Source organism: Taeniopygia guttata, chromosome 3 (assembly GCF_048771995.1).
Source record: "Taeniopygia guttata chromosome 3, bTaeGut7.mat, whole genome shotgun sequence".
NCBI lineage: Eukaryota > Metazoa > Chordata > Aves > Passeriformes > Estrildidae > Taeniopygia > Taeniopygia guttata.
Window position 1 is genome coordinate 36962934 of NC_133027.1, and position 10359 is coordinate 36973292.

At 43.7% G+C, this 10359-nt stretch overlaps 1 protein-coding gene across 1 annotated transcript; it reads left to right on the forward strand.

Moving 5' to 3' along the window:
* Positions 1-6559: 6559 nt before the first annotated feature.
* Positions 6560-9263, forward strand: SMIM8 (small integral membrane protein 8). The gene is made up of 3 exons (XM_002198245.7): positions 6560-6677; positions 7838-7979; positions 8914-9263. Exons 1-3 carry the CDS (start codon positions 6577-6579, stop codon positions 9070-9072), a joined length of 402 nt encoding a protein of 133 aa, XP_002198281.4. The 5' UTR covers positions 6560-6576; the 3' UTR covers positions 9073-9263.
* Positions 9264-10359: the final 1096 nt, after the last annotated feature.

A 10359-nucleotide genomic window follows, 5' to 3' on the forward strand; every position in this document is an offset into this window, starting at 1 on the left:
CCAAGAAAAATATCCATCTCTTATTGGTTGCGGAGGGGAACACTATAACCAAAGATGAGGAGAAGGCTGCAGTACTTGATGCCTTCTTTGCTTCAGTCTTCAACAGAAAGACCAGTGATCCTCAGGGCAACCAGCCCCCTGAGCTAGTAGTCAGGGACAGGGAGCAGAGCAGACCCCCTGCACTCCAAGAGGAAGTAGCTGGTGGACTGCTGAGCTATTTGGCCCCTCACAAGTCTGTGGGACCAGATGGAATACATCCCAAGGTAGCCAGGGAGCTGAAAAGCTGGCCAAGCCCCTCTCCATCATTTATCATGAGCCCTAGCTAATTAGGGAGGTCCCAGTGGGATGGAGGTTGGCTATTGTGACTCATCTACAAGAACGGTTGGAAGGGGGATCCAGGAAACTACAGGCCAGTCAGCTTGATCTCAGTGCTGGAGAAGGTTATGGAACAGAACATTTTGAGGGCTATCATGTAGCATATACAGGACAACCCAGCCAGTCTGGGGGTAGGGAAGACAGATTCTACCTGACCAACTTCATTTCCTTTTATGATCAGGTGACCCACCCAGTGGATGAGGGAAAGGCTGTGGATGTTGCCTATCTGACCTTCAGCATAGCCTTTGAGACCGTTTCCCAGAGCATTCTCCTGGAAAAGCTGGCAGCCCATGGTTTGAACAGACACACTCCTCTCCAGGTTTAAAACTGGCTGAGTGGACAGGTCCAGAGAACGGTGGTGAATGGTGCTACATCCATTTGGCATCCAGTCACTAATGATGTCCCAGAGGGATCAGTATCAGGGCCAGCCCTGCTTAACATCTTCACTAATGATTTGAACAAGGTATAGAATGCACCCTTCAGTAAGGTTGTGGATGACATTAAGTTGAGTGTGAGTGTTGAGGCCCTCCACTTGAGGGCAGGAAGGATCTGCAGAGGAATCTGGACAAGCTGGATCAATGGGCTAAGGGCAATTTTATAAGGTTCAAATCAACACTTCCATCCCTGGAAGTGTTAAAGAAATGACTGGCCATGGCAGTTAGTGCTATGGTTTAATTGGCATGGCAGTGTTCAGTCAAGGACTGAATTCATATATCACAGAAACCAGAAGGGACCACAAGGATCATCAAGTCCAACTCTTAAGTAATTGGCCCATACAGGGATCGAAGCCACACTGCAGTGTTATCAGCACCATGTTCTAACCAGCTGAGCTCCTCTCAGGGTCAGTGATCTGGTGGTCTTTTCTAACCTTAATGATTCTATTATTCTATGTGGTGGTATTTATATATTGAAAGACAACTGTAAGGTGCAGAAAATCTGCAGAGTTCCAGAATACTGTGTGTCAGATTCCCTTACAACAGAGTTTGTTCTGTTGAAATGGTGAAATTTCTACCCTCTGTAGTCTTCTTAGGAGCTGTGTTCCCTGCCTGAGATTAGAAAGGGTGCCTACCTTAGGCTTTTAGGTGTCTACCTTAGGATTTTAAATTCTCACACATTAAACTGATTGGGAGTCCTGGTGTCAGAGGCAGAGGTTAGTCCTGGTCTGTGCTTCCACCTCCAACTGCCTTCCCAACTGCATTGCCCTGCTTACATTAGACTGTCTTGCTCATCCAACTGAAAAACAAACTTTATTCTTTTTTCTTTTCTGGCAATGGACCAGGGAAAAAAATTGGCATACTGCAAGGCTGAGCAATTATGACATTGCATGCAAAGAAGTCCAGAGCAATTACTGAAAAAAGGTCGCCCTTTGCCCTTCCTTTTTGGAGATGCAGTCTTAGCTCAAATTTTTCTTTAAATCCCACTGTAAGGTATCTGGCTGTATATTGTTGTAGTGAGAAAATTCAGTGCTACACATGTTTCTCTGCTCTTCTTTTGTAGTAGGAAATCACCTTTTTCTTTCTAGAGGGGATGCTTTGAGTTTTTATATTCTGTTCCCAATCAGAACCAATTTACCCACTCAAAATGAAAGCAGAACCAAATAAAGTGCTTTTTTCCTTCCATACTGAATTCAATTGAAAAAGATTTACAAGCTTGGTCAGTGTTTGAAGAATAACAATTGCTTTAATCTTTGCTGGAAAGCACGGCTGGATGATTTGTTTTGTCTCACAGAGACACGGCTGGCTAACAGGTATTATAGAAGATATTCACATAATGTTATGAAACCCGGAAGAGTCTTGGTTTTAAAATGCATATTGCCTTAAAACTGTTTTGGATTGTCCCAAACAATGGTGGTAGGGTCCCAAAACAACAGTGGTAGTGCCCCAAACAGGGCATGCTGCTGTCTGAAAACAGTTTTCTTTCAATGGGAGCAACACAAAAGAGGAAAAGCTGTTGAAAATCAGCATAAGGACTCTTGAGACTGACATGAGTGGGGCAACAACCACACAGAAAACCCTCAATACCCTCAGTGCCACCCCTGTCTAGCTGGTCTGTTTGTTTCTTGTGCATTTATGTCCTTAATATGGCCACACTGTTTCACATGCCTCAGTGCAACAATGATTATTCTCATTATTACCTTTGAGCAAGGAGGAAAAAGTACTTCTAATTACTAATTTTTGCTTTCCCTTCTCCCCTAGATTTGTTCAGCACAAAACAAACAAACAAAAAAAGTCCCAGTTTCAACTCCAATTAAAATACTGTGAAACTCATGGTGCCTAAAACATTTTAAAATAATTTTAAAAGGTGAATTTCACATTCATGTATCAAAACTCTAACAAACATGTGATGGTAGTTGCCCCTCTCACTACAAGTCATACCAGTGCTGAAGTGCCAGTGTAGTTGCAAAAAGAATTTTTTCTGCCCACAACAGCTCTGTAACTATGTCTCTAAAGGAAGGATAAACTTATCAGTACCTTGAGGCACCCTATCTTTATTCTGAAGGCAATGTGAAGCTCTGTTCTTGTGCAGTACTTGAAATAAGCAGGAGCTGTGAGGTCAGTCAGCAAGGGCAGGAGGCACGGTGCTGCTCCCCAGACCGTGCCAGGCTGGTTGTAGCATGCTAACCATGTCTGCGGGGCACAGAGCACCGGCTTTGCTCTGTTCTCTACTGAGCCTCTTCTGCAGCTCAAATGATAAGGGCATGTGAGCCTCAAGAAAAGCAGAAATTGCTGTTAGGTTGTGAATGGCTAGGGCACAAAGCACAATACTGAATGCAGAATCCCAAAGGAATTTAGCTGAAAGGAAAATAAATTTCAGTAACAGGCTCAGGTTTAGAAAAGGAAGGGGTTTTTGTGTGATTTCTTTTCAGGAGAGATACTCGGATATTAAGAGGACTGGTGACTCAGAAATGCCACAGATGTTTACTATTCTACACTTTTATAGAGCCTCTTCTATAAAATATACCAAACAACTTCATAAGCTTTAATGGATTGAATGTTTCAACATCCTTTTGGGTCGGATGATAGCAACACAATATTCACATTAAAGATAACATACAACACTTTCCCACAGTCATAAAGCAAAACTAAAAACAGCAAGCAGTCCAAGCTTTTCATCACTGCACAGTTAATCGGGTTACTTGGCACAAATTTAACATATGCCAAGTACCAGTGTTCACATCAAAGCCTAAGCCCGTTTCTACATCCCTCTCTGCTTCTCTTTTTATACATAAAGCCTTATCCTGCAGCTCTTCATATGGAGAATATATTCTCTTCAGCCAGTGGTGTTTTTGGTACAGTGTAGGATCTTCCCCTATCAGTGATGTCTGGAACCTACCTGTCCTTTATAGGATGGGAAGTGCTAGAGAACTAGCAGCAACCTAACAATCCTTGCCACCAATATATTGCAAATCTGTTCTGGCATAAACCCATCCTACCAAAATCTGGAAAAAACTGTCATGACCCTGGCTGACTTTGCATCAGAAGTTTTATCTGCATGGGTGGTGTAACTGCTGGGAAGGGGTACATGTAAGTGAGTACACTTTCTCTCTGTTGATGTAATTCTTTTGGCTTCCAAAATGTGGGGGAAAACATCGCTTGGAAGCGATATGCAGAACATCTCTTGTACTGCAGTAAAAAAATTCCCTTTCCCCTCAAGAAAACCAAGCTACCTTCAAAAACCAAGCCCTTGCAAAAACCTCATATTGGCTTCTTTCAATTAGACAAACATGAAAACAAATGAAAGCAGCTTCATTCAGATTTTCTACTCAATAGTTTCCAAACAAAATCAGCTGTGTGGCATCTGCCACCAAAACAATAGCTACCAGATTAGCAGATGGTATATTGTGAATTAATTGTTGACACAAACCCCAGACATAGCACTCAATCCTCTCTTGACACCTAAACTTATTTCCTTATTATTTTTCTCACCTCATTTTATTTGCTTACAACAAGAAAAAAAAATTTTAGATACTCCATCTGGATTTAGATGTGAAAAATTAATCTGCAATTTATTATACTCCGCCGTCTTTCAAAACAAAAAAAAAAGCAGTTTGATTACTGCAGAATAAAAACATGGAACAGGAAGCTCTGTGAGCCCAGATACCTCTACATTTCATAGAATCACAGAATCATTAAGGTTGGAAATAAGTTCTAAGATTACCAAGTGCCACTGTACACCTAGGGTCACTGTTCTCACTTCTAAACCATATCCACAACTGCCACATCCACACGCCTTTTGAGCCATTCCTGGGCAGCTTGCTCCAATGCCAGACTACCCTTTCAGTGGAGAAAATTTTCCCAATCCAAACTTCCCCGGTGCAACGTGAGACCAATTCCTCTTGTCTTGTCAGTTGTTACTTAAGAGAAGAGATCAACCCTCACCTCAGTACAACCTCCTTTCAGGTAGTTGTACAGGACAATAAGGTCCCCCCTGAGCCACTTGTTCTCCAGGCTGAAAAACCCCAGCTCCCACAGTGTCTCCTCATGGGACTTGTGCTCCAGACCCTTCAGCATCTTTGTTGCCCTTCTCTGGACACACTCCAGCATCTCAGTGTCCTTCTTAAAGTGAGAGGAGCCAGAACTGGACACAGCACTCGAGGTGTGGCCTTACCAGTGCTGAGCACAGAGGAGCAATCACTGCTCTGGTCCTGTTGGCCACACTATTGCTGATCCAAGCCAGGATGCCAGTGGCTTTCTTGGCCACTTGGGCACACTGTCAGCTTGTGTTCAGCCACTGTTGGCCAAGAATTCTGTTTGTTCCCTCCTGCATCCCTGGCTGCAACAACCAGACATTCCACCAAAGTCCTCTCACTCACCCTCTAGGTACAGAAAAGTGTGAGCTGGGCTGGTAAATCCAGAGCTACTTGTGCCAATCCAGCAGCTCACTGCTGCTAAAAGTGTAATACCATCCATCACATCTCAGTTCTGCCTGCCAGTTACCTACGGAAGCACTCATCTGTGTCCCTCCCTACCCTCCAGGTATTGTTTTTTCCAAAATTTCAATTTTTTCCCGTACTTTATAACGTGGCTGAAACTGCCCAGTGGCACTGAAGTCAGTGAAGGTAGAAAGGGAGGCACAAGCAGTCAGAGGCAACCACATGGGCTTTGTTTCCTCTGGACTTCAAGCAATTTTATTAATTTTACTGTTTACAATTAAAAGGAAACAAAACATCACCACACAGCAGCATTTACGTAACCAGGAGTTTCCAGATGCCCAAAATCTCAGGTTTGGATCTACACAATGGAAGTTGGACACTTAAATTGTAGCATATTTCCCTGCTCAGCCGACTGTACTCCAGAAACCGTCCCCACATTAATCACCCCCTCCTCAGTCCAGCACTTGGGATCAACCAGACAGTTCTGGGATCCTCAGTACAATGGAGACATGGAGCTCCTGGAATGCGTCCAGCAGAAGGAAACAAAGATTATTAAGGGACTTCAGCATCTCTCTTACAAAAAAAGGCTGAGGGAGCAGGGCCTGCTCAGCCTTGAGACAGACAACTACAGGGGGGCCTCCAGAGCATCTGCCAGTACCCGGAGGGAGGCTGCGGAGAGCATGAAGGCAGGACTGGCTGTGACCATGCCCAGGTGCTATGGCGGGGCTCAGCTGAAGGGCCCAGCTGATGCAGCCAGCTCCTCCCTCTGTCTCCCACTTACTGCTTTTGAATATTGCGCTGTCTTCTGTGCTTTACACTTTATAAAGCACATAAAGGTGCTAGAGTGTGGCCACCAAACAGCAAGAAGGCTCTTTCAAGTTCTAGAAAATGTGTCTTATGAGGAACAGCTGAGGGAGTTGCGGTTGTTTATTCTCAAGCAGAGGAGCCTGAGGGGACTTTTATCCCTCTCCACAATTCCCTGAAGAAAGTTTTTGGGGCCGGTCTCTTCTGCCGTGTCTGCAGTGACTGGACTATTGGGAATAGCCTTGAACTGAGAGAGGGGACGTTTAGATTAAACATCAGAAAAATATTTTTTTGCTGTTAGGGTGGTTAGGCGTTGAAATATTTCCCAGGCAAGTGGTGGAGTCACCATCCCTGCAGGTATTCACGAGATCTCTGGACCTAGCGCTGGGTGATTTAGTGGTTATGGGTTACAGTGGTAGAGTCGGGTGGACGGTTGTACTGGATGACCTGAAAAGTCTCTTCCAGCCCGGACAGCTCCATGCCTCGGGCAGGCGAGGAGAAGGCGCTGCTCCGCCGCCACACGGATGAGGGGAGGGGCGCGCGGCGGCCTCCGCCCGGCAGGGGGCGCCAGCGCGCAGGCGCAGCCGCGGCCCGGCCCGCGGGGGGGCGGTGCTGGCGGCGAGCGGTGAGTGGCGGGGGCGGGCGGCGCGCGCGGAGTGGGTGCTGTGCCTTCCCTGCGCCGCTCCGTGAGGGGGCTCCGCCGGGGCTCCGTGAGGGGGCTCCGTGACGGGGCTCCGTGAGGGGGCTCCGTGAGGCGGCTCCGTGAGGGGGCTCTGTGAGGTGGCTCCGCCGGGGCTCCCGCGGGGCTCCGGTGTCCCGGGAGCTCCTGCCGGGCTCTCCCAAATTGGGGTCAAACTGCCCCCTTCGTCCCGGTGGCGGCGCCAGGAGCCCCTCGCCGCCCGGAATGGGGTTGTGCGACTGCCCTTGCGCTGCCCTTCCCTTCCCAGGGGATTCTCAGCACCGTGTCCCCTCTGCCCCTCAGTAATCAGGGGTAGCCAAGGGAATGTTTTTCCACTTTTGCTCATGTGCTCATAGAATGGTTTGGGTTTGTAAGTGTTGGGGAAGATGAAATAGGACCTTAAAAATCATCTCGTTTCAGGCCCGTGCCAGGGGCAGGGACACCTTCCACAAGACCAGGGTGCTCATAAGCCCCATTCAGCCTGGCCTTGAACACTTCCAGGGATGGGGCATCCACAGCTTCTCTGGGCATCCTGTTCCAGTGCCTGACTACACCCAGACTAAAGAATTTCATGCATATTCTAAGTAGCTTAAATTTCCCCTCTTTCATTTTGAACCCAAGGCATTTGCAATGTGCCTTGTGATTGCAAAAGTGAGACCCGAATGTTGGGCCTGGGGTGGGTGGCTAAAGTGACTGCACTACAGTGGTGCTTGGGCTGGCCTGTCATGCAGAAGTTCTAAAAAAATAAAATTTTTTCCTAGGATTGTATTTTTAGTCAGTGGTCTGAAGACTGATGCTGATTGGTCCACAGGTAGCTAAAGTATTAGCCAAAGGCAAGTGAAAAACCCTAAGCCCATCAACAGGAGATTTAGATTTGTAATATGAAGATTTGAATATCCTAAAGTTAATTTTAGGATCCACACAATTAACAAGATTGAAAATCAGTGTGCTTAAGCTGCGAATGTTAGGTGACACTAGAGGTAATCAGTAATATTAACGCTAGCTAAAGTTGATGTTGTTAGACAGAGTGTGAATTTGCATTCAGTGAATGTAGCTCTTCCAGGGTTTTTTACAGAAATTACACCTGATTTTCATTCTACTTCTAGGAAGTACTCAACATTAAGTAACATGTCTTCCACCAAACCTCCAAATGAAAATGAAACACCCAAAGAGAGAAAAACAGGACTGAGGAGTGTTCAGACAACTATGCTTTTCCGAGCTGTGAACCCAGAGCTTTTCATTAAACCTGTAAGACAGTCATTCTGAGAGAAGCTAAATATTCTTCAAGAGACACAGTTGCTTTAAAGTGATAATTACAATTCTCTGTGCATTATATAATCACCTCTTGTTATGCGAACCAAACAGAAATGTAACTAAAAATATTTTTACTTTTTTACACCCTTCATTGTGGATAGCGCAGAACATTACATTGCTTTTTGCTGCTTTTATTTCATTGCTATAATGTCTGATTCTTTTGTATCTAGCCAAGTTGCTTTCAGAAAGACCTGTTTAGAGGTATATTACCCATGTAACTTGACAGGTATTATTAAGTAATAAAAACAACAGGAGTTGTTTTTAATATTTAGAAGGGAACAAATCATAGAATGCAAACTTTCTTGGTATGAAGTGAATTGAGTTTTGGTAGCTTTTCAATATTTTGGATTTTCCTTTTTCTTGCTTTTATAATTAAGTTGATTATACTCAGGTTTTATTTGCATAACCCAAAATTGATGAAATTTTGTGCATATAATAAGTATAGATTTAATATAATAAGAGTAGATTTTGTGATAAGGATACAAAATTTGGTTTAGAGGATTGTAATCAAGCAGGACCAGAGTGCATTGTCCCAGTAGTATATCCAGATTAATTCTGTTAAAAATTTGTAGTGGAGACCTTCAGTAATTGGTTTTGTGTGGTTCATTCATACTCAATCAGCATTTCCAATCAGCAAAATAGAGAGTACTGGGCAATGTGCTGTTCTGTCTCCAGAAAGAATCTTCTTCTCCAAAGGGAATTCCTTTTGCTGTCAGAAAATTCAGTCTGCAAGAGGGCAGTGATGATTTTTTGCAGATATCACAATAGTTTATTGTTCTGTTTTTAAGCTGAGATAGACAAATGTGATGTTTGAGTTTAATGAAAAATGTTTTGACTAAAAACATTTACTACATTTTTTTCTTGTCAGAACAAACCTGTGATGGCGTTTGGACTGATAGCAATTAGCCTCTGTGTGGCTTACCTTGGTTATTTGCATGCAACAGCAGAGAATAAAAAGGACCTCTATGAAGCAATCGACAGTGAGGGATCCAGATACATGAGGAGGAAAACTTCCAAGTGGGACTGAGAATGTAAGAAAGGAAATGAGTAAATCCCTCACAGAACCTTTCAAGGCAACTACTGTTTTTTTTCTCTTTCCTTTGAAATAATGGATAAATGTCTCTCTTGCTGTTTAATCCAAGTTCCTTTATAAAATGCTGTGCCTGTACAAATAAACTGCAGTAAAGATACATATGAAAATAAAAGTGATTTTAAGAATTGCCCTCTATGTCATTGTCAGAAGACATGAAATCACTTTGGACCTCCAATCAGTACTGGTAAATGCCTTAGAAACTGATATGATAGTTGTTTCTTTTCTCTTTGCTTTGATTAAATGAAGTCAGGACTTTATCTTTTTTTTATTTTTTTTACAGAATGAGCAATACTTTGTCTGTGAAAAGAAAAGTAGATATCTTGCTCTCTTGATAACAGTGGTGCAAGTAAACTAATTTTAAGGCAAGGAAGATCTGATAAAACAATTGGTGAAGGGTTTTATTTCATAAAGGAAACTGTAAAATACTGGCCAAAATAGTCCTTGGATGTGTAATATACTCTTCCTTACAGATAAAAAAAGGTAAATCAGTAACCACATAGAGGAGAAAAAGTGAAACAAGTGATCTGTTAAGAGAAAGGTAGGAAGAGCTCAGCCATTATATTTCCTGTTTGGCATCATATGACAGACCAGTATGCTGTCATTAGCCTGCCAGTTGATAGCTTTAGCTCCAGCTTGTCCAGGGTTTGTGTAATATTCTTGAATACCAGCAGGACTAGTTTAATTTCAACTGCATTCAAAATTTAATTTCTCTATATTGCAAAGTACATTATATGACATTAATTTATTTCAGGTTACTGAACTCAGAATAAGGAATGGAAGGTCTAAAATTCCCAGATACTTCTGTGAGTGTGGCTGGAGGGTGGGTGGGCACTGTTGTGTTTTGCTAGCACATGTGATCCCTTGTGAGCCTTTGAGCAAACTGTGCAAGCAGGTGTCTTCCTGTTCCAGCATCAAGTCCTTCTCCCATTAGCTTCCCAGTTGCTTCTGGGTGCTTGACATTTCCTAGACAGTGTCCCATTAACCAAATTCCAGAATGTGTGGTCGGTGTACACATACCAGGCTGTGACCTGTTTCTGCCATGGACCCTTACTGATGTTATGTTGCAGTTTTTGTTCAGTTGTTTATATTTACAGAGACAACTAGGGCTCCCAGGAAGCTGAGAGACCTCTTTGTCAACCCTTTTCTGACCAAGGTGGCTTCTGTCAGGCCAGAGAATGAAAATGCAGGAACTCCTGCTTTGCTATTCTGAGTTCTGAGAGT

What these genes read in the sequence shown, in the direction of transcription:
- SMIM8 (XM_002198245.7), top strand. Translation starts at nt 6,577, where the DNA reads ATGAGGGGAGGGGCGCGCGGCGGCCTCCGCCCGGCAGGGGGCGCCAGC. An exon ending in GGCGGTGCTGGCGGCGAGCG is followed by an intron (nt 6,678 to 7,837) that starts GTGAGTGGCGGG and finishes TTCTACTTCTAG; the next exon opens with GAAGTACTCAACATTAAGTA. An exon ending in CAGAGCTTTTCATTAAACCT is followed by an intron (nt 7,980 to 8,913) that starts GTAAGACAGTCA and finishes TTTTCTTGTCAG; the next exon opens with AACAAACCTGTGATGGCGTT.